Genomic DNA, 25,159 nt, shown 5'->3' on the forward strand with positions numbered 1-25,159 from the left:
ATGACATCACAGATGGTGGGAGTCACTTCGTCCACGCCCACTGGGTGGCAGCATTAGCGTTCAGGGTGAATACTGCAAAAACATAAAAACGGGAAGGAGCTGATGTGCTGACAGATTCCTTCTACAGGTGAAACAGATTCAACGACTGGATTCCAGCCACTGGAACATGTGGAAGCTCATTGATTGGTAAAGTCATGCTTTAAAAACAGGTGGGAAAAACTACAACAAGCACACCATAGTTGCCAATTTAGCGACATGCCAAGTTGGATTAAAATGGAAAGCCAGCAAACCTGGAGGAGTCAGTCTACTGACTGAGCCTGAAAATCGTGGGAAACCCTCCTAAGAGCATTCACTCGATCTGTGCTCTCAGATATGAGGATTTCAGTCCCGGTCCGGTTTTCCCTAATGAACACTGCAGCCATGCTGCCGAATGTTTTGCCACACAGTACGACTAAAGGGGGTGTGACTCTGGCCTACAAAGCCAAGACTGGACCAGCCAGCCCCTCCGTTAATGATGGCGATGGTCAAAAGCCGATCTGCACCAAGAGCCCTTCTAGCTTCAAGTACGGCTCGGCTCGACCCGCCATCCTTTAAGATCCACAGAAGACGAGCGTCCAGACTTTTTACTGTCCTGCACCGAAGTGGAGGAACGAACTTCCCCTGGGTGTCCGAACAGCAGAGTCCAACACTCGCTGTCCTCAAACCCAGACTGAAGACCCTCCTCTTCTGAGAGGACTTGGGTGAAGAGTAGAGTATTATGGTCTCCATATTGACTTGTGTTTAGTAGAGTCTAAGATTAGAGGATCTGAATTTTACTCTATTTAAACTAGCTGAGGTTCTTCTTCAGTAAACAGTGAAGCTCTTCTGGAAGAACTCTGGAGAAGAGTGTCTGATAAATGCTGTAAATGTAGATGTAGATGTCTCAGTGGTAACATGCCATCAATGCATGCCCTCTATTCACACCCCCATCATTTACATAAACCCCACCCACCTGCTTCAGAGAGTCCTATTCTATTGGCAGTACTTCTTCTCTACAGGGACTAGAAGCTGAACAAGCTGTGTGTGTGCATTTGCACATCTGTGTCAGCAATGGGTGCAGCTTAAAGTAGCTGAATACATTTATTTAAAAGTGGACATATAGTGTTAAAAAGGTAAAGGTAAAGGTGCACGTATTTGTCAACTCCAGCGCCCCGGGAGCAGAGAGGGTAAAGGGCCTTGCTCAAGGGCCCAACAGTGGCAGCTTGCTGAGCCCGGGAATCGAACCCACAACCCTGGACTCGATAGCCCAGCGCTCTAACCGCTGAGACACCACTGCCCACCTCTGCCCTGTTTGTGTACTTGTGTGTGTGGATCTTGAGATGACTGTTTTATTAAAGGTTTTATTATATTAATGTTTCTCAAAAATGTCAGTTAAAAACAAGCTTTTCTTTAAAGCATCTCTACGTCATTTAATAACTTATAACAATAACAATAAATACAAAAATCTCTCTCAGAATCTTTAAAAAGAAAAATCAAACTTTGTTTTATAAAACTCTTTTAGATTAAAGAGTCCGACTCAGAACCTTCAACCTCCTGTTGAATAGAAAGACCGAAAAAGGCAGAAAAATAAAAACAGAATTTATTTACAATCTAAAATAAAAGGAGTGGAACACTGTTCTGCCGGGTTCTGGAGAGGTTTGAGGAGCTCCTCAGAGAGTCTCTATAAAACAGAAGTATTTGTTTGGGTCAATGTTTGGTCAGTGGTCAGAAGTTGGAGTGCTCACAAGGAATAGGTCTGAAGGTCACTTCTTGGTTCTCCAACAGTAGAAGGTCATATCTGCACATGGGCCTGAAACAGACAAACAGACACACAAATAAATAACTCAGTATTAAATCAGTACTATAATAAAATAAGATCTAATAAACTGAATAAATAATTACTAAAACTAAAAAACCCTATACTAAACTATAAATTCAAACCAGAAACATGTTTTGCACCCCCTGGTGGATTATCTGTGCACTGTATGCACCACCAAAATATACATTTGTCAGATTTCTAAGTGTAAATGAAATTGTTTAAGCAAAGTATGATTTGATTTCTTTTTATATAATTGGTCAGAAGGTCAAATAAACACTAGTTTATTTATTAAAAATAACTTTCAATGATGTAATCGAACCTCCTCTTCACACAGGCTTTCTGTTTGATCTGAGGTTAAAAGGCTTCATTAAGGGACCTCCTACCTGAGTCTGCGCTCCAGGGGAAGGGGGGTGAGGCGTATGCGGAGAACTCTGAGTTTATACCGAGGTCCGAACACATTCCCTGTGCCGTACTTCAGAGTGATCCGTTCAGCAGGCTGGACTTCCCTGTCGAACTCGGCCAGCAGAGTGGTCTCGGTGTACTGCTCAAATTTATAAGACTTGCTGGAGGAGAAGATTCAGATAATACTCAGCTTTAACTTTCAGAGATAGAGCTGTAACAGAAGCCCAGCAGACAGACGCAGCCGTGAGCCTGAGAACCTCACAACAATCAATAATGACCAGAAATAGTTTAGTAAATTCTCTCTCTCTGGTTTATTAGACTTATCTTCTGTTTTATGTCCAATAACTCCTTATTATTAATATTATTATTATTATTATTATTACTGAGTGAGTGTGAGTGTGTATAAGAGAGAGAGGGAGAGAGTGTGTGTGTGTGAGAGAGAGAGAGAGAGAGTGTGTGTGTGTGAGAGAGAGAGAGAGGGAGGGAGGGAGGGAGGGGGAGGGAGAGAGAGGGAGAGAGATAAAGTCTGTGAGTGTGTGTGATAGTGTGTGTGTGTGTGTGTGTGATAGTGCGTGTGTGTGTGTGTGTGATAGTGTGTGTGTGTGATAGTGTGTGTGATAGTGTGTGTGTGTGTGTGATAGTGTGTGTGTGTGTGTGTGTGTGTGTGTGTGTGATAGTGTGTGTGTGTGTGTGATAGTGTGTGTGTGTGTGTGTGTGTGTGAGATAGTGTGTGTGTGTGAGATAGTGTGTGTGTGTGTGTGTGTGTGAGATAGTGTGTGTGTGTGTGTGTGTGATAGTGTGTGTGTGTGTGTGTGTGTGTGTGATAGTGTGTGTGTGTGATAGTGTGTGTGTGTGTGTGTGTGTGTGCTCTATGAGGACTCACTGGTTGATCTCAGCTGTGGTCTGCTGGCCTCCTCTCTGTTGAGTGAGGGTTATGTGGCCCCACCGTTTCTCTGAGTTCCAGGTCAAAATATCCACCTTGTATCCGAACTCTGAAAAACAGAACCACACCCCGATTAAACCCGATACACTCAGGGGCCTATGACCCGTATTACTGACCCACTGCAGGGCAGGCAGATTTCTACTGTGTGAAGGTGGAGCTCACTGCAGAATGGAGAGGCTTTGTTTGTAGTAAAATAGGTGGAGATGGAATTCAGCTTCAGCAGCTCATCCTTCCAGCCGATCACATCATAACCTACAGCCCCAAACACGAGAGAGCAGTTAGTCATCAGCAGCCAGCAGTTTCACATATCAACACTTAGCAGCAGCAGCAGGTATTAATGGGCCTTATCTGAATAGTGCCTAGTCTAGAAACGGTTACAGCAGAGGACACAGGCAATCCCAGCACTTTCACGTTCTGCTCAGAAATCTATAAACCGCATTAATTAAACCGTTTATTAATTAATTCATGTATTGCCACATTAAGACAAATATGGAAATATATATATATAATGTATTTATTTATTTTTCCTTTTCATTTCCCAGGGTGTCAATTATGGAGCACATATTAATATATATATATATATAAGTATATGTATATATATATATATATATATATATATATATATAAGATAAGGTAATCCTTTATTAGTCCCACAGTGGGGAAATTCTCAGTGTCACAGCATAATAGGGATAGGAAAATGTAGATAAATTACCACTATATACACACAATATAAATAATAGAAGTAAAAAAAAAAAAAACTAAACAATATTATTTACAGATAATTGCAAATTGATTCTTAATTGCACATGGGGGGGGGGTATTGCATTGCGCACACACACACACACACACACACACACACACACACACACACACACACACACATAAAATTCTATACACACACTGTCCATAAAGCCTCCAAGTCAATTTTTACCATTTAAATAAAATTTTAATTTAAATAATATTTAAATATTTACCTATAAAAACTGCAGAATATTTAATGTTTCTTAATTTTACATCTCGTTGTTTTTCTTTTCTCAAAACTCTAAGCTGTCTAGACTGGATTAGAGCAGCACACACAGATTTAACAGCATAATTAGAACAATGGGATCAGTTTGAGAGTCTAGAGCTAACTGAAGTGATGATTGCTAACTGCTGGGAGGGACAGATGCTGTGCAGATGTGCTTCATTACTCCAGCAGAATAAGTGGATGTCTGTAGACAACTTCAGGCTTACCAAAGACTGGACATCCGGCTGACCCGAACAAGGAGCAGTTTAGACACTTCCCATCTAAGAAGTCTGAGTAACTGGAACAGGGATAGGTGATGGTTTGACACGTCCTGTTCAGAGAGTCCAGGTAGAGAAACACTGACCTCTGGTGGTCACACTTAAAATATTGTGAACCTGCACACACAGGAGAGAGATCAAACACACGGGTTAGGACCACACCAATGATGAAGCTGCTTGGTGTGCAGGGGTAGGAGCTCTTTAACCGTACACATGCCAGAAACCCAGCTGTCTGCTGCCGTCACACTGAAACCCAACCCCTGCGTTGTGTATAACTACTGGATTTTGGACAGAAAATAAAGAAAGCTTCTCCAGTTACGCTTTATGTTTTTTCCAATATGTTAAATTAAGCAAATAATCAGACAAAGAGGAGAGAATACATCAAACATTACTAAAAGAAAAATGCAAAAATGATTTGAGAAAAAACAGCAGCATTTATTTACGGGTCTGTTTGAGTCTGTTTTAGGAAGATAAACAGAGACTGACCTGAGAAGATGCTCTTGGGGCAGCCCGGCTGATCCGCTCCACCATTCGCATAGAAGTCAATGTGGCCTAAAGGCTTCCGGAAGCCAAATGCTGCACAGAAACATCACTGATTCTAAAAACAGTGTTTTAATAAACGCAGTGCTAACGATCTATACAGTAAACCTCCAAACACATCCAGACACACTATTTATCTAAAACAGGTGTTCACACACAGCTTGCTTAACATAGAAAAGCACTGACTGATAGAACGGGACGCTCTGGAGAAGCAGGGATTGCATGACCTTAAGGTCACCCTGCCTAAGGCCAGGCATGAGTATGGGAGATATAAAGCCCCCAGCACTGAGCCGTGTTCTCTGGAGTGATGGTGCTGCTCTATACAGAACTTTTGGGATGGGTTGGAGTGGGAGAACTAATCATCCACCACTGATACCTGATCTCGTTCACGCTCCCACTATTGTGGGGCTGAATGCAATCAAATAATTCCCACAGCTATGTTCCAATATCTAGTGTAAAGCCTTCCCAGAAAAGTGGAGGCTGTTACTGCAGTGAAGGAGGACAAACTCCCAGCTAGTACCCTTGATTTCAGAAGAAATGCTGGTGTCTGAATATTTTTGGACAGGTGTAAGTTAGAACCGTATATAAAAGACTATAGTGGATACATTGAAAATGTATAGATTGTGTGTGTGTGTGTGTGTGTGTGTAACCCACCATCCATGTCTGTATGCAGAGCATCTACAAACTGAGCGTCAGAGGGGTCCAGGCGCTCCTCTGGAGGTCTCCCTGTGAAGGAGGGCCCGGCAGGGTCCAGAGCTGGGCCACACAAGCAGATTTACAGATTACTTAAAACTACTTAAAACAGTCTAGCATTCTCTAGAAACTGCCTGGAAGACCACAGCAACCGCCTAGGAACCCTGTGGTAACCACCTGACATATTATAGCAACTGCTTAGCAACAGAATAGTTGTCTCTTATAGCAACAGTATAGCAACGACCTAGCATACCCACCCGCACTCCCCCGCACCCCCATTGCAACCACCTAGCTTTTCCATAACAATCACCTGGTATTTCATAGCAACTGTTTAGTATCACCATAGCAACTGATTTGAAAAGCATAGAAACGTCCTAGCAATCCAATTGAAACCACCTAGAAACACCCTAGGAACCATGTGGGAATGGCTTAAGCTGTGCGTCACTGCATTTTGGTCAGAATATGCAAAATTATTACTATTATTATTATTATTATTAGGAGTGAGAGGGAACTTTCAGGTGCCGACCCCCAACAACAACAACAACAACAACAATAATAATAATAATAATAACAATAACAATAACATATAAATAATATAAATATCTATTTAGAGTACAGTCAGCTGGGCAGCTCTTACCTGTGATTCTGCCGATAGCACCACCAAAGTTCGCCCCAGTGAAGCCGGAGATATGGGCCCCCAGACTCACCCCAATCATGTGGATGGAGTCAAGAGAAGCCCCTTCGTTCTGCAACACACACACACACACACACACACACACATTATTATTAAGCAAGTCCACTATATATCTGCAATTGCAAAATGACTACAGGTGTGGGTATTTTATTTGGGTCTATTCTAAAGTTATATAGAGTTAATTACAGGTAGACACTTTCACTGACCACTGACTTTATATAACATTAGAATAAACCCAAACAAACATAAAGTCAGTGGTCAGTGAGAGTGTCTACCTGTAATTAACTCTATATAACATTAGAATAAACCCAAATAAACATAGAGTTAATTACAGGTAGACACTCTCACTGACATTGTTCATTTGTTATAAAGGGTTAAACAGGTAAACACACTCATTGCTGAGTTTTAATGTTTAATGTTTGTGTTATTAATAATAATATTTTAACTGTATATTCGGGCAATTCTTTGCACATCACAGTCAAACACTGCACACGGTAAACACACTGCCTTCTCAGATACTGTACATGCTAAAGTCTCTGCATCAGTGTTAAAAATTAACCCGAGATTATAGAGGCGTGTTTACTCGTCCACTGCACACACACACAGTTAGTCATTGTGTTCAGACTGGTAAACCGGGCTGAGCTCAGTCGGTGTTTAGGCATTAGTAGGGTTGATTCATGTGAAATCTACAACTCTTCTCTTGACCTGCTCTTCAGGATGTACAGGATGCTCCTGTAAATTCCTGCACTCCATTACTGTGAAATCCAGTTCCTCAGAAGAGCCTGGAAACACTGGGATGGAAAGAGGTTCTTCAGGTTCCACAGAGGAACACACAGCAGCAGCTCATCCCACAGGACTGCACAGTGCAGACACATGGTAACAGTGTGTACAGGACACAGTAAACACAGTAAACACTCAACACTAGACAGGGATATGTTTACCGGCGTCAGAGCAGCCTATGAGTTGAACATACACTGTCCAAATGTTTGTGGACACCCCCTCTAATGAATGCATTTTACTACTTTAACATGCACCCATTGAATGTTGACAAAGATGTACAAATGCAAATGTGCACAGACATAGCTTGTCTAGTCCCTGTAGAGAATTACTGCCAAAAGAATAGGACCACTAGTACTGCAATCAAAAAAAAAAATAGTTTGATTAAATAAAAAGAAGCAGATTCGACTGGACTGGCAATTATGGCCTTTCCAGGAAAATCTTGGCCTAGTGGAACACTAACTACAGAAGGCGTCTGCTGAATGGCTGAGCTACTGATGCGTGGACTCTCCAGTGATTGCCCATTATATTTGAAGGCTCCACGTTTGCCATCCTAAGAATATTTACTACATATAAAACTATATGAAGACTGTGAACACTGGCTTCACTACACTCTGCATCCTGAGATAAAAAGAAGCATAGAAGAACATCAGTGTTACCTGACATTGTGTTCACACAGATTCCCATTTAGGTCTTGGCTAAGGATCTGCTAACATTACAATATGCAATAAATTGACAAATGTATTGAGACACCTGTTAGTTACATAGTTTCTTCTGAAATCAAGGGTACTAAAAGGCTGATCCTGCTTTTGTCAGAGTAACTGTCTCTACTGTCCAGAGAAGAAGACTTTCTACTACATGTTGGAGTGTTGCTGTGAGGATTTGATTGCATTCAGCAACAAGAGAATTAGTGAGGTCAGGATGTTGGATGATGATCACCACCCCAACTCATCCCATCCAAAAGTACTGGATGGAGCTCCACCACCATCATTCCAGAGAACACAGTTCTTCCACTGCTCCACAGCTCCTCAATGCTGGGGGGCTTTATACCCCTCTAGCCCATGCCTGGCATTATTAGGCAGCATGGAGCCAATAGGGTCAATTCGTTGTGTTGCTCAATTCTGGGAACCACAACCCACAAGAGGAAGTGCAAACACACCGAGCAGAATCAGGGTTGTACTCTAGTGACCACACTGAAGCCCTTCTGAAGGTCATGTGAGGAAAAAAACTGAGAATTCTTTCAGTTTCTAGAAAGATAACTTGTGACATAATTATCCAGAAGTGCAGATATAGCTCCACACAGATCTGCTCACTCTGCAGCTTCTCGCTTCTCACATTCAGCAAGATGGACAGCGTTCAGAGCCTCTCAGGACAACCCACATAATCCTGTTATCAATTAGCATCAGTTGTGAATACCTGGACTCATTCAGGTGTTGGAAGCCTATATTTCACCAATTAGCATTAGAGCTACAATGCTAATTTAGTCAACAGGTAAGCCTATCCCCCACCAATTAGCACTGGAGCTAACAGCATCTCTAAATGATCACATACTGCCTCACATTGTGTGGAGGTGATCAGGTGGAGGTAGCAACAGCAGCGTGAGGCTCATGTTTCAGACCAGGCTAGCTAACATTAGCCACGTACACTATATGGACACCCATAGTTCTTACCTGCATCTGCTTGATGAAGGCCGTCAGGATGACTGCCACTGGCCGTGTGTTCTTCACCACTTTCAGGTAGTTGATGTTGGTGGCCCCTCGGATCCAGTCCACCACAATGGCATTGACGTCTTTACGGGTCAGGATGGCCTCCACCACCTTGTGCATCCAGATGGGGGGGGAGCCGGTGGGCCGGTAGCCGTGGATTAAGAAGGTGGTGGGCCGAGTTGCATTGAGCAAGGAATTACTGAAGGGATTTTCAGGGTCAATGAGCTGCCCACAGGTGGCGTTAGCCCGGGTGAAGAGCAGAAGCCGCACCTTGAGAGATGGTCCAACGATGGAGTGCTTCAGGTCAAGATCAGTGATCCCCTCACAGCCTTGAGCTGTGTGAGCGAGAGCAAGAGAGAGAGAGTATTAAAAACATTGTTTCACTGGCCACTTTATTAGAAACCAGTGCCTTGTGCTTCCACTCGCTGGCCACTTTATTAGAAACCAGTGCCTTGTGCTTCCACTCGCTGGCCACTTTATTAGAAACCAGTGCCTTGTGCTTCCACTCGCTGGCCACTTTATTAGAAACCAGTGCCTTGTGCTTCCACTCGCTGGCCACTTTATTAGAAAACCCCTACCTTGTGCTTCCACTCACTGGCCACTTTATTAGAAACCAGTGCCTTGTGCTTCCGCTCACTGGCCACTTTATTAGAAATGCCCACCTTGTGCTTCTACTACCTGGCCACTTTATTAGAAACGCCCACCTTGTGCTTCCACTACCTGGCCACTTTATTAGAAATGCCCACCTTGTGCTGCTGCTACCTGGCCACTTTATTAGAAACGCCTACCTTGTGCTGCTGCTACCTGGCCACTTTATTAGAAACGCCTACCTTGTGCTGCCGCTACCTGGCCACTTTATTAGAAACGCCTACCTTGTGCTGCCGCTACCTGGCCACTTTATTGGAAATGCCTACCTTGTGCCTCCACTACCTGGCCACTTTATTAGAAACGCCTACCTTGTGCTTCCACTACCTGGCCACTTTATTAGAAACAAAAATATCTGGACAAGAGTGGGCTGTGGTTCTCTACCGGCGTGCTCTACCGTTTAACTGAACTCCAGCAAGGTGGAGCTGCAAGAAGACTCCAGTAAAGCCAGGCTAAGCTCATTTTCACTGTTTTACTCATGTCATGTCGTCATGCATCAAGCAGGGTGTTGCCGGAGGCCGTGTGTTCGGAGTGGAGGCCGTGTGTTCGGAGTTTGTGGTTCTGGCATCATATTTTTATCACATTAAGAGTTACAGTCTGCTGGTAAACGCCTCTCACTCACTGTAAAATAACCTGCCTCTCTCTACCCACACGGTTTCACAACCGGCTCCTGCAAACCGTTAACCACGGTGTGGTGAGGGGGCACTGCAGTGACCACAATCTGCCCAGAAACAAAGTCAGGGCCAGCTGTTCAGCAGGAGGGGAGTTTTAGCTCGGTATGAGGAACAGAAAGGGGAATGCCAGGGCTTCAGTTTTTGAATAAGACGCAAATAAAGGAGGTTCAGGACCTCACTCTGTCTGAGCTCTGTAGAGCTGAGATTTAAGAGTCAAAGCAATTATTATTCACCACAGTTTTACAGGTTTCAGAGATCTTGAAGAAGCACTTTCACACGATTCAGGACTGATAGTAAACTATAGGGCACTATTCATAAAGCTATGACACCTACTGTACATAAGCTTTCCATGATAACTGACATCAGCCCATAATGGCACAGTCCAACAAGGATCAGAGGTGAGAACACTTTCTGCAGGTGAATGACAGAGGCAGCCGTGATGACGGGAGGTTGCGGTCCGGGAGGAGAAGAGCACCGCCGAGTCATGGAATAAGCCTTCAGAAATGTTTATGTAGATTTGTGTCAGTTAGCATAGAAAATCTATTTCATTCAACTCAATTCAACCTTAATTTGAACTCAAAATTCATTGAGCATGACTCATTTGGGTCACGCTCGAGGTGATGCATAAAATATAGACTGAAAAATTTGTACAGTACAAGAAGACATAAAACAAGATCAATTATAATCGTTTCATCTAAAAATAGAATTCTAATTTAAGCAAACCTAAAAAAAAACATAAAACAAAACCAAAAAAAAAAAAAACTTCTATAAATAAATGAACTACAAAAGATAAATCAGGTAAAAGTGACCAAAATCATATACAGTGTCCTCCACAATTATTGGCACCCCTCATTAAGATGTGTTCTTATGCTTAGATAATATAGGACAACTATGCAAATAAAAAAATAATAATTCAACCATTAATTCAGGTGCATTTATTCAGTGGGAAGAAAAAAAATCCCACATTAGGAAATAACTCTCTGTGTGCCACAATTATTGGCACCCCTGATGTTAACACTTTGTACAACCCCCTTTTACCAGCAAGACAGCACTTAATCATCTCCTAGAACATTTCACAAGATGGGAGAATACAGAGAGTGGGATCTTCCACCATGCCTCTTTTCACAATCTCTCTAAATCGTCCAGAGTCCAGAGTCCTGGGTCCTGGGTCCTGGGTGCTGGGTGCTGGGTGCTGGGTCCTGTCCTGGGCACTCTCCTCTTCACCCACCCCACAGGTTTTCAATCGGGTTGAGGTCTGGGGACTGAGACGGCCATGGGGGGAGCTTAAGTCTTGTGTCTGGAGATCCATTTGTGTGTAAATTTGGCCACATGTTTAGAGTTCATGATGCTGTGCAGCCTAACAAGGTTCCCGGGGCCTCTGGAAGAGACACAGGCCCACAGCATCACCGATCCTCCCCCGTACTTCACAGCAGGCATACGTACTCGTCTTTTCTGTTACTCCAGACCCACTTACAGTGTTTGCTGCCAAAAAGCTCCATCTCGGTCTCATCTGACCAAAGCCCACGCTCCCAGCTGAAGTCCCAGTACCGCTCAGTGAACTCCAGACGTTCACATTTGTGCTTGTAAGTGAGAAAAGGCTTTTCCGTGCCTGCCTCCCAAACAGCTTGTTGGTATGTAGATAGAGCCTAATGGACTTTATGGAGACCTTGTGACCCCAAGATGCAGTTCTCTAACCGTGAGCTCTGGAGAACTGTTTACTCCTCTTACTGCCCCCTCACTGTGCGCGGTGCGTCCTTGTCCAGGCTGGTTTGCCACTGTTCCAGTGGTTTAATCTTCCTGATGATTCCTCTGACTGGAGATATGGGCAGGTGGAGGCGGGTGGCTGTTTTCTTGTAGCCATTGCCTCACTTCTGAAGGTCGACACACATCTGCCCTGCCTGAATGGTGTGTTCTCTTGTCTTTCCCATGTTGGAGAGTGGATTAGAGAAATAGGCCTCTGTATCATGTCATATTTATACCCCAGGGCAACAGGAAGTAATGAATTACTAATTAAAGGTTCCTAGATTCACTGATCAACTTCATAGACTACAGTAGAAATGACGGAAATGCTTCAATTGCATTTATTTTCTAGAAATTGGGTGCCAGGGGTGCCAATAATTGTGGAACAGGTGATTTTATGAAAATAATTATTTCTTAGTCAGTTTTTTTAATTCACTTGATTTAAAGGGTCAACTTTTCTGCAATGTCAGTGTGAGATTATGCTTCTGCAATAAAAATGTATTTAAAGGCTGTTAACACTTCTTAATCAGGGGTGACAATAATTATGGGGGGCGCTGTGTGTATATATGTTCTGTACATTTTCTTTTTAAAAATGCAGTAAGTGTGTGATTTAGGCACAACCTCACCTCCACACCCTGCAGATGATACCAGTATGATTGCTAGGAGCAAGACATGATGCGATCTGAGGAGCTGCAAAAAAAAAAAAAGAAGAAAGGAGGGTTAGCATAAACGAGCATTGTGGTGCAGGTGGGTTTTGACACCTGTGGTCTGAACTGAAAGCCCAGTTGTAATAGTTACGGTTCACCACGGGTTGGTCTGTGTATTTTTGCACAACATGCTTTGAATCATCAGCTGATCCAGCACTGAAGTTCAGTTTGTTCCAATGTAGAATTTGAGCTTTAGGAGGGAAGTAGAGAAGTGTCCAGATCAGATGAAAAGTTACTGCCTGGAAACGTTACTGTAGCAGCTTAAAGACATTCCCAGAACGTTCGGATTGTTTAGGTTCTCCTCGTGCCACCACAACAGATCTGACCTGTCGAGGCACCTCTGAAGGTGTCCTGCTGTGGTCCCTAGCACCAAGACTAATGTTAGCAGCAGATCCTTTAGGTCCTGTAAGTTGTGAGGTGGGCGGGGCCTCCACAAGCATCAGTGAGCCTCAGGTGACCTTGACCCTGTCGCTGGTTCACCACTTGTCCTTCCTTAGGTAGGTGCTGACCACTGCAAACCGGGAACACCCTACAAGACCTGCCTGATGTTCTGGAGATGTTTTGACCCAGTCAAAGAGATCAGATCCATTTTTTCTGCTTCATCACCTTCATCACCTTCAAGAACTGACAGGAGAGACTGGAACATCACAGTATCTCAGATTCTTACTGTATTATATTTTATTATATTCACATCATTTATAAACACATACATATTTATTCTTTCTCTTTTTGTTTAACATTTTAGTTTATTTTATAGAGTATTTATTTTGTAATGTATTTTATAGTGTTATTTAATAGAGAATGTATTTTGCAGAGCATTTATTTTATAGATTCTTTATTTTATAGATTATTTATTTTGAAGAGAGTTTATTTTTGAATATTTATTTTGTAGAGTATTATTTTATAGATTATTTCTTTATAAAGTATTTATTTTGTAGTGTTATTTTATAGATTATTTATTTTATAGATTATAAAATAATACTCTACAAAATAAAGATTATTTATTTATAGAGTATTTTGTAGAGGATTTTATATAGTATTTATTTAGAGTGTTTATTTTATAAAGTATTTTTAGTGTTATTTTAGAGTATTTATTAAGTAGAGTTTTATTTTGTAGAACAGTTGCAACTGTAACAACTGTAATTTCCCTCCTGGGATTAATAAAGTATTTCTGATTCTGATTACACCTGCCCATTTTTCCTGCTTCAACACCTTCATCACCTTCAAGAACTGACTGCCTAATAGATCCAGCCCTTGACAGAAACCACTGGAACCAGATCATCAGTGTTCTTCACTTCAGTTGGCAAAGTTAATGTTGTTTTATTATCTAAGCCATTGTGAGAATGTCAGAATACATCATGTTGTTAGTTGGGGAGCAGCCATTCCATTCATCATAATAACATCAGGAATAGATACAGAGCAAATAAAAAGCAGCACAGTAGAAAATCAGAGCTAACTCACACTGTGTTCAAGTCCCACTTAGGCTTCAGATAAGGATCTAATAACATTACGAACTACGTCAGACATATACAACCAGACCGTCAACACCCTTTTTACTCCATTGTGTGTCTTGAGAACCACAACCCACAAGAGGAAGTGCAAACACATCGACCATAATCAGTGTTGTACTCCGTTGGCCACGCTGAAGATCTTCTGAAGGTCATGTGATGAAAAAGCTCAGATTTCTTTCAGTTTCTAGAAAAAGAATCTAACAGTTATCCAGAAGTCCAAACTGGCTCCACACAGATCTGCCCACTCTGCATCTTCTCACTTCTCACATTTAAAAATACATCTACATTTAAACAAACCCTGGTAACACTTTACTGAAGGACTGTGTTGGCTACGGATCTGATAACATTACAATATATGGTAAATTGACAAAAGTATTGGGACATCTGCTGATTCATTGTTTCTTCTGAAATCAAGGGTATTAAAAAGAGTTGATCCTGCTTTTGTTGGAGTAACTGTCTCTACTATTTGCACATCTGTGTCAGCAATTGATGCTACGTAAAGTAGCTGAATGTATCCATAAGAAGGGGTGTCCACAAACATTTGGACATATAGTGTACGTACATATGGACATATGGTGAGCTACATCAACATTATGACATTAGGACCTAAATATACACTGTTGTATACTCTTGCCACATCAGCCTGTCTGCTCATTCAGTTTTGCTAGACTAATGTAGATAAAGAAAATGATGCTTATTTCCCACCAATTATGATGGCTAAACCATCACACAGTCTTCTCAAACTATGTGGATTTGCCTAGTAATCTCTAATAGACTTGATGATATTAGCCTCGTAGCTAAAAAAACAAAGCAAAACTCAGGCACCGAATGCTTGGCTCACTGACCTCATTTTGGGTGGGGTGAATTTTGGGTAATACTGCTGGTGTACACAAGACCTGACCTACACACAGCCCTGTGCCAAGCCTCAGAAACATAAAGGCCCCCGCATTGAGCTGTGGAGGAGTGGTACTGTGTTCCCTGGAGTGATGATGAAGCTCCATCAAATAATTTTGGGATGAGTCAAAGTGGCAGAACTAATCACCCAACATCAGAACCTGACCTCACTGATGTTCTTACATTTACATCTACATTTACAGCATTCAGCAGACTCTCTTCTCCAGAGTTCTTACAGAAGAGCTTCACTGTTTACTGAAGAAATTCAGATCTTCTAATCTTAGACTCTACTAAACACAAGTCAATACGCAGACCATAATACTCTACTCTTCACCCAAGTCCTCTCAGAAGAGGAGGGTCTTCAGTCTGGGTTTGAGGACAGTGAGTGTTGGACTCTGCTGTTTGGACACCCAGGGGAAGTTCGTTCCACCACTTCGGTGCAGGACAGTAAAAAGTCTGGACGCTCGTCTTCCGTGGATCTTAAAGGATGGCGGGTCGAGCCGAGCCGTACTTGAAGCTGGAAGGGCTCTTGGTGCAGATCAGCTTTTGACCATCGCCATCAAGTACGGAGGGGCTGGCTGGTCCAGTCTTGGCTTTGTAGACCAGAGTCAGGGGTCTGAATCTGATTGCTCTCATTGTGGATGAATGCAATCAAATCCTCCACACAGCAATGTTCCAACATGTATTAAAGGGCCTTCCCAGAAGAGCAGAGGAGCCAGAATGCCAGCTAATAGCCTTGATTTCAGAAGCAGCTCTGGAGGTGTCTGGATGGTTGTTAGCTGTGCAGTGTTTGAGGCCTGTTGGGCTGTTTAGGCCGTGTGGGAGAGTGCAGGAGGGAGACAGCAGGCTGGCAGCTTTCGCAACAGTTTCTCTTTAGCTAGTCACAGGATGCCTACCTTTGTCTGTTTTTTCTCATTTACCCACTGAAAAGGCACTGGTACACACACACACACACACACACACACACACACACACACACACACACACACACACACACACACACACACTACATGTGCACTCATACTGAAACCAACTAGTCATCTGTTTCATATTTCTGAGAGAGTCGTGGGAGGCTTCAGGGTAGAAGCCAAACCAGTTCCCCCGGACTGAGCTCAGGCCCAAAGCTATTTACCTCATGTTGGGTCTCCTGCTGCCCCTCCCCTCACCTTCCCTCCCTCCCAGTAAACATCAAAAAGGTGCAGTCTCATTTTGAAGAATGTAAAAGCTTCTTCCTCCAACAGTTGGATACAAAGACAAATAAACAAGCAACATACAAAATATGTCCAAAAGTTTGTGGACACCCCTTCAAATGAATGCATTCAGCTACTTTAAGCTGCACCCATTGCTGACACAGATGTACAAATGCACACACACAGCTTGTCTAGTCCCTGTAGAGAAGAAGTACTGCCAATAGAATAGGACTCTGTGGAGCAGATAAACATCATGACCCTATTGGTTCCATGCTGCCTAATGCCAGGCGTGGGCTAGAGGGGTATAAAGCCCCCCAGCATTGGGGATGATGAGGTGGGGTGTTGATCATCATCCAACATCCTGAACATACTCACACTTCTGTTGATGAATGTAATCAAATCCTCACAACAAAATCTACTAGAAAGCCAGTTACTCTAACAAAAGCAGGATCAGATATTTTAATACCCATGATTTCAGAAGAAACAGTAATTCAGCAGCTGTCCCAATATGGCTCATACAGTAAGTACACCCTCAAAAGGTTGCAACTCACAAACTTACCCTTAAGGCCAAAAAGGAGTTAAATTAATGGAATATATTTTAAACAATATATTATTCAACACCATTTTCTGTGTTCAAAGTTTCAAAGGAACCCCTAAACAAGCCTGATGCATTTTAGAAGTCAGTCCTGTGGATTGTTGATCAAGTTAAGATTTCTGACCTTAATGGTCTGTAAAAATTCATGAAAAGAACACCTTTCCAACTGTTAAGCGCAGGAGTGGATGGATCATGCTTTGAGCTTGTGTTGCAGCCAGTGGCTCAGGGTACATTTTACAGATGGAAGGAAGAACGTAATTCCTTAAACACCAGCAAACATCCCACATCTCAGCATCTGTAAAAAGCTGAGGATGAAAAGAGGAGGAGCTTTTACAGCAGGATAATGATCCTAAACACACCTCAGAATCCACTGTGGACAACGACAATGGAGAAGCATGCTGAAGGTTTAGCCTTGGTCCTCACAGCCCTCACCACCTGGGATTAAGTGACTTTGGGGTGAAGTCATTACAATGTATCTCACATTCACTGCTGTGAACCTACAGTGGTATGCAAAAGTTTGGGTACCTCTAGTTGAAATGTCTGCTTCTGTAAATAGCAACAGCAAAAAAGTAAAATGTAATGATTAATATTATTAATACTCTTTATTATTATGATTATTATTATTATTATTATTATTATTATTTTAATATTATTTTATTATTATTTATACACTATTTCTTTTACAGATTCCAAACAAAGGAAAAGAACCCAAAGCAAAAGTTTGGGCACCCTGCACAGTCAGTAATTAGTACTTAGTGGTGTCCCATTTCGTGAGTATCACAACTTGTAAGCTCTCTTTGCAGCAGATAGGAGTCTTCCAGGTTTTTTTTTTTGTCTCATTCTTCTAGATTTGTAAGGTTCTTGCTGGGAGATTCTCGGGTCATCTTGCTCTTTAGGTCAGATGCAGTTTAGGTCAGAGGACTGTGAGGACCATGGCTAAACCGTCTTTTACTCATGACTAATTATGTAAAGTTGCTTTGTGACAACTAAGTAAGGCGCAATACAAATACATTTGACTTGACTTGACTTGACTCTTCCATTGTCATGTGATATTTGCTTCCAGAATTTGCTGGTATTTGCCACTCTGCCACTGGCTGCAACACAAACCCACAGCATGATCCATCCACCCCTTGCTTAACAGTTGGAAAGGCGACCTCTTCATCAAATTCTAGAAACACCTTTGCTTAAGTTGTATTTATTTTCACGTGAATCAGTTCACAGTGCGTCAGGGCTCGTTTAAATGTTCTATTAAAGCATCTGATGCTGAAGTTTGCAGTGAGGATGCAGAGAAGGTTTCCATCTGATAAATCTTCCATAAGGTCATATTTGTGCAGGGGTCACTGTCCCAGCCCAGGGACAGCAACAGCCAGCTTATGTTTCTATGTTAAAAGAAAAAAAAACTATTACATCAGTTCTGGTTAGGGGTCAGCCCTTCTGACATCATCATTACTTGCATGTGTGGTGTCTGACACTGTCTGACTCACAGTGATCTATAATTATGGACATAATTCAGGGTTGAAACTACTATTTTTAGCTTGCTTACTTATTGTTGGCATGCATAGATGATAAACAGGTATGATATGGATTAGTAATTTAACCAAACACAAAAACATTATTTGGAAGGAACAAATACTGCACTGTAAACAGATCACAAGTCCAAATACGAGGACGTTTCAGTAAAGTAATATGATGCAGCCGGCCATCAGCGATTCGCTCCAGTAGCCTGACCTAAACACTGCCTCACTGAGCTCCACAACAAACTCACCCTAATTTCTTAGAGACCTCCAATATTAATAATAAATAAAAAACTTGACCTTAATTGTGAATGTTCTATTTACAGTATGAAATACTGCTCTTTACAGTATGGTGTAATGAAATACCATCTAAAGAACCAGTTAAACATCATATCAGGTATATCATGAGTTCTGAATGCAGATTCTGAGATCTAAACAGATACAGAATCAGAGAGAGACACTGATATAGATGGTGTTGTGCTGTGATGGTGTGGTATGGATGGGAATGAGGTTGTATGAGGGATTGGATGGGTATGGAGGAGAATAGATCTGTATGTATTGTAACAGGTAAGAATGGATTTGATATGGATATGAGGGGTTTGGGTTGGGTTGGGTTGGACTGGAAGGATAACGAAGGGAATCGATGGGTAAAGGCTATGAATGTGTATGAACAGGACTGAATAGGAATGGGTCTGGGTGGGGCATGGGTATGTATGAGAATGGATGGGTTTGGGGCTGATGGAATATAGTCTGTCTATAGTCAGTCTGATCCTGAAACAGATCTATCCTTCTCTTCAGTTAGTGCCATGCTAATTTCCACTGTGTGTTATCTCCACTGTTTCTATTGCTTCTCTACATTAGCCTTGTGGCTCCAGTGCAAAACTTAAAAAAATAGAAAAGTTAATAAATTCAGACCAAACTGGATCCACAATATTTAGAAGTGTAGATTAAAAGCTTCTGTTCATCAAAATGTCACTGAATTAAAGTCAATGATCCTAAATACTGAGACAGCTGGATCCTCATGTTTTTAGTAAAGTTTATAACTTATTAAATTCACTTTGTGCTGAGAGGATCCAGCTTCATGGAGAATCCCTCTTTGCCTGCTTCACAATGAAGGATGAATCTCACAGAGCAGGATTAACAGGATCTGCTCTTCTTCCATTGTGTTAATACATTAAGCCAAATGTCAAGCTTGTTTTTTAAGAGGTGAGTGAAGACACACTTTTATTAGATAGATAATTCTCCATTTGGGCTTAAATTATCCAGCTTTACTGAGAAATCCTGCTCAGTTTTTTTTCACACAAAATCAAACCAGTAAATCTGGACTGGATTCTAAATAAATGAGAATAATAAATTCTCTAATGAACATGAGTTACTTTCATCCTCCTGATTAAACTCAGCTTTATTTTGTGCTTAAATTGGCTGGTTGACATAAGAGAGACAATCCGGCTTCCTGGGGATTTACAATCAGAACAACCCAAAACAACCATTAAAACCAGCCGCGCACACACACACACACACACACACACACACACACACACACACACACAGGTAAACACACACAGGTAAACACACCTACAAGCCAAGTCAATTCAAAGTCCTCTTGAACCCAAAAGGCCAGCCTGAGAAAATCCAGCATAACACACACACACACACACTCACACACACACCTAAGTGTTTACTTACTAACAGAGAAAACCAGACAGTCTTACCATAATGAAGGAAAGATCCGGCTCTTCGCTCTCATTCAGAAGTGTGTGTGAGTGTGTGTGTGTGTTTGACCATGTATCCACACACTACAGGAAATGGTGTAGGAGCTTCAGCTCAGCTGACTCGCCCGTATCTCTCAGCTCCTCCTCCTCACTCCTGAGGAGCAGTCGACACAGAGGTGGCACATTCCTGTCTGTAATCTGATCTGAACCTGAATACCTGTTACAGGAACCAGCAAGACCTCACTAATAAAAAGTTTTCGTCAAACCTCTGAATATCACGCATGTGATTGTTTGAGTTGGACACATAATTAACGTCTAAATCTCCAGCAGTTCATTTGGTCTTAAATTCTATCTACTTTAAGTTTATTCAAGGAAAATAAATAAGCAGTTGATTAGCTAATCTAAGTGTATTTAGGTTTTCAGCATATGCTTCATATTTTAGTAAATTCTAAAAACCAAATTAGTAATTATATTGATCAGTTTCAATTACTACAATTATTTGTAATAATTGTAATAATTGAGGGGCAGTGGTGCTCAGCGGTTAGAGCTCCGGGCTGTTGATGACAGGGTTGTGGGTTCGATCCCGGGCTCAGCAGGCTGCCACTGTTGGGCCTTTGAGCAAGACCCTCATCCCCTCTGCTCCCGGGGCGCTGGAGTTGGCTGCTCACTGCTCTGGGTGCTATAGTGTGTGTGTGTGCTCACTGCCCCTAGTTCACTAGTATGTGTGTGTGTGTGTGTGTTCATTACCACAGATGGGTCAAATGCGGAGGACACATGTGCACCTCCCTTTTATTCAAATCAATATTTTGAATATTTAAAAAATTGGGTAAGTTACGTTAAACGTCACAAAGTGGACGTCATGTGGATCTGGTCATATTCCGTGTCGCTGGGACGTGCCTACAGGTTATTCTCACTCAGGACAAACATTGGAACCCTACCAGACACCAATACAACTCAAATTTCATATTCTGTTTTTTTAATATGCAAATGAGGATGCCTGGTTGAATAGTTTAAGTGGACGTCCTCCAAAGTTTCACTTAATGCACAATTGAGTGTTTGGGAAGAAAACATTCAGAGTTTCAGGGTTTGGTGTGAAATTGTGACGGACTGTAAAGAAACTCACTGAAACCAGAACTACAACACAAATCTAAACTCAGTCCATTTTAATTACTTCAAAAACTGTAAACTTCAGAAGCTTTACACTGAGTCAACATTTCATCAGAAGTCTTATTTCTGACAATATGAAGTTTTCTTCCACCAGCGATGACACTGTGATCTTCACGATGGTAAAACAGTGGTAGTGGTTCTCTTTAGGGACTACTTTCTGTAGCCGCACTACACCCTGCAGCATGTATCCCTCCACCATTTTAATGATCTGATTTTAAAAGCAGGTTCTAGAGCCGAGCTCTTCTCAGAACTCTGGTAGAACAGTGTCTCAGGCATCAGGCAGCGTCTTCATCACCATTAGGTGAAGAACTTTCTGTGAGGAGCTTTTATTATTAGAGCTTCAGACGTCTGCTTCCCTTCACCTCCACTGTAGAACCACAGCTCTGACTGGGGGAGCTTATCTAGAACCGAACGTTTCACACTAAACCCACCAAACCCAAAACAAACCCTCTCCCACTCTGAATGACTGAAAAGTTAGCAGCTTTTGTGTTATTTTATTTGTCCAAAAGTATTTGGACACCTGCTCCTCCAGAGTTTGTTCTGAAATTAAGGGAATTCTCTGGGAGTTTGTCCCCCTTTACTGCAGTAACAGCCTCTACTCTTCTGAGACCTACACTGCTGTGAGGAGGATTTGATTGTATTCAGCCCCACATACAGAAGATGACCAGTGAGGTCAGATTCTGATGTTGATGTCTGATGATTAGTAATGAGGGACTCTCAAGCCCACGCTCTGCACTGGGCATGGTGGCCTTAGGGTCATGTGATCATGGCTGCTCCAGAGCTTCCCATTCTATTGGTCAGTACTATTGTACTGATCTGATCTGGATGGAAGGATTAATAAGGCCAGTGTTAACTGAAGTAATCCACCAGTGCAGGACTCTGGGACCTTCTGGTAAGTTTAAGGTTATATTAGTACTTTATCTTTATCAATGGATACTAATCAATTAACAGATCAGACGCTATTATTTCCTACACATTTCCCACGCTCTTTTACATGGTCAAAATCATCTGCATTTTCTTTTCTACATGATTTAAGCATGCCAGCTTTACATTATGTAAAGATTCATACATTTACCAAATATTAACCTAACCTAAAAAAAAATAAATGATCTCTAACTAAATGTTTAGAATCTTTTTAAAGATCATTTATTTTTTAATTTAAGACATGTTGGGTTAATAGTTGGTTAATTTATTAATGTTTACATAATGTAAAGCTGGCATGCTTAAATCATGTAGAAAAGAAAATGCAGATGATTTTGATACTGTATATATGATACTGTATATATATATATATATAAATTCCAAATCAAATCAAATCAAATCTCTGCAGAAGACACAGAAGTAATACACTCGAGGTTTGGTGGGTATGCCGTGAAACACTCGGTTCTAGATAACCTCCCCAGTCAGATCTGTTCTACAGTGGAGGTTCTAGATAAGCTCCCCCAGTCAGAGCTGTGGTTCTACAGTGGAGGTGAAGGGAAGCAGACGTCTGAAGCTCTAATAATAAAAGCTCCTCACAGAAAGTTCTTCACCTAATGGTGATGAAGACGCTGCCTGATGCCTGAGACACGGTTCTACCAGAGTTCTGAGAAGAGTTCGGCTCTAGAACCTGCTTTTAGAACCAGATCATTAAAATGATGAAGGGATACATGCTGCCTTTAGGGTGTAGTGCAGCAAAATAGTTCCCCAGTTGTTATTTAGTAAAAATCTATTTTTTTTATTATTATTTTAACATCATCAATATTACATTGCTGCAATGCTGCCATCTAGTGGCACTGGCTATATACTGCACTTTAAAATCCCTGCTTCAAAAGGCAGTGTGTATAAAATCTGCAGCCTCCATCACTCAGGAATTAAACTACAGAAAGCTCTTTGAGTAAAAGTCAAATGTATTTTAGCCATTTTCAAAAATATATACTTTAAAAAATACAGGGCAGCCAGTCAGAACGGATCTCATTTACATACAACAACCTTAAAGAGACGCTCTGATTCATTCTAAGACATAAAGATTGGATTGGAAATGGGGTTCAGAAACCAATACAAACATAGTAGTCGGAAATCAACTTCAGTAAATGTAGGCCTACGAGGTCGTTAAATTAAACGACGCATCTAATTGATGAATGAATTGATGTAGAGAAGTCAAAGATGAGTCTTTTTCACTCTGATCTGAGACCATTAGCAGGAAACACACGCCGATGTGTTAATGTCCACCAATAAAGGCAATGGATTCACATCGTAATTAGGCTCTGGAGCGAACAGCACAACTTCCCATTGCTGGGGTCACTGGGAGGTCGGGGAATAACGCTGCTTACACAGCTCTCACTGTGCTCTGCTAGTCTCTCTCATTCATGCTAATAGGGAACCGTAGCATCTGCCCCTAATGGCTGCCATTACACAGGGGTGATTAGCATTTTCCGCCTTTGATGAGATTTCAAAAGAGCAGAGGTTTTTCCCAAGTCAAAGGCAACATGGAGTTCAGTTCGATCTCAACGTCCACCCTGTTACTCCATTACCTCATATAATCCTCCTGATTCACTCGTTAGCGAGTCCATAACGAGGTGTTTGCCTCGGCTTGGCCCTTTGTGCTAATGTTCGCTAAGCTTTTAGCTCGAGGATCTCCTCCCTCAGGCTCTCAGGCTGAAATTTGATAAATATATATCAATTCAAACATATGTTAAATATTATAGTACATATACATGCACACACACAGCTTGACCAGTCCCTGTAGAAAAGTACTGCCAAAAGAATAGGACTCTCTGGAGCAGGTAATCATGATCCTATTGGCACCACGCTGCCTAATGCCAGGCAAAATATAGAATAACTCCTGTATTGTGATACATATGGTATTGTATCTTCTTGGTAGGTTCTTGCTAATACACTGTCCTTCCCTGGACACAGGGTTCCAGTCCATCACAGGGTATTTTAAAAGCAGGTTCTAGAGCCGAGCTCTTCTCAGAACTCTGGTAGAACAGTGTCTCAGGCATCAGGCAGCGTCTTCATCACCATTAGGTGAAGAACTTTCTGTGAGGAGCTTTTATTATTAGAGCTTCAGACATCTGCTTCCCTTCACCTCCACTGTAGAACCACAGCTCTGACTGGGGGAGCTTATCTAGAACCTCCACTGTAGAACTCCAGCTCTGACCTGTGGAGCTTATCTAGAACCTCCACTGTAGAACCACAGCTCTGACTGGGGGAGGTTATCTAGAACCTCCACTGTAGAACTCCAGCTCTGACTGGGGGAGCTTATCTAGAACCCAGCGTTTCACACCAACAGTTCCCTATTAGCATGAATGAGAGAGACTAGCAGAGGACAGTTAGAGCTGTGTAAGCAGCATTTCACCCACCAAGTGTTTCTGGGAGGTGGGGTGGTGAATATTCAACATCCTGACCTCACAAAAACTCTTGTCGCTGAATACAATCAAATCCTCACAGCAATGCTCCTCCAAAATCAAGTAGAGACCGTTACTCCAACAAAAGCAGGAGAAACTCTTTTTAATACCCTTGGTTTCAGAAGAAACGATGCATGAGCAAGTGTCCCAATACTTTTGTCCCAATATTGTGCCTCTCAGCACTGTGGGCAAAGGTGCTTTTGTGAGTCGTGAGATTACAGTCATTTGATTAGGGCTGATTTTACGACCCCTCTCACTGAAATTGCTATCCCGGCGTTATTAGGAGGGTCTCTTTAGACACGGAGACTCCATAACCACTCAGAAATCACTCAGAAAGGTGCTCACACAAATGCTGCTCTTTCACTTTGTAAAGACGACAATTTTAAATTATTTGTGGCTCATAAGCAAAACTCATTCTCTGGCGAGCGCTGCAGCGGCTAAATTGGAAAGTAATTGCGGATGCTCAGGAAGCTGCTCACAGCAGTGAAAGCCAGGAGGGACTTCAGCAGCATCTAGTAAGTGCAGACCCTGAAAATGCTTCAAAT

At 42.0% G+C, this 25,159-nt stretch overlaps 1 protein-coding gene across 1 annotated transcript; it reads right to left on the reverse strand.

Annotated features, from left to right (window-relative positions):
• Positions 1-1,335: 1,335 nt before the first annotated feature.
• On the reverse strand, positions 1,336-20,123 carry lipia (lipase, member Ia). Its single transcript, XM_072661981.1, has 11 exons — positions 20,059-20,123; positions 12,562-12,625; positions 8,841-9,211; positions 6,337-6,445; positions 5,661-5,762; positions 4,953-5,042; positions 4,416-4,583; positions 3,345-3,434; positions 3,123-3,231; positions 2,221-2,400; positions 1,336-1,828 (listed from the first exon to the last, which is right to left on the reverse strand). The coding sequence occupies exons 1-11, from the start codon at positions 20,059-20,061 to the stop codon at positions 1,744-1,746; spliced, it is 1,371 nt and encodes a 456-aa protein (XP_072518082.1). The 5' UTR covers positions 20,062-20,123; the 3' UTR covers positions 1,336-1,743.
• Positions 20,124-25,159: the final 5,036 nt, after the last annotated feature.

The sequence above is a fragment of the Salminus brasiliensis genome, chromosome 18, assembly GCF_030463535.1.
Source record: "Salminus brasiliensis chromosome 18, fSalBra1.hap2, whole genome shotgun sequence".
Taxonomy (NCBI): Eukaryota; Metazoa; Chordata; class Actinopteri; order Characiformes; family Bryconidae; genus Salminus; species Salminus brasiliensis.

What these genes read in the sequence shown, in the direction of transcription:
- lipia (XM_072661981.1), bottom strand. An exon ending in CCTTCATCAAGCAGATGCAG is followed by an intron (nt 6,446 to 8,840) that starts GTAAGAACTATG and finishes TGTGTGTTGCAG; the next exon opens with AACGAAGGGGCTTCTCTTGA. An exon ending in TGCTATCGGCAGAATCACAG is followed by an intron (nt 5,763 to 6,336) that starts GTAAGAGCTGCC and finishes TGTGTGGCCCAG; the next exon opens with CTCTGGACCCTGCCGGGCCC.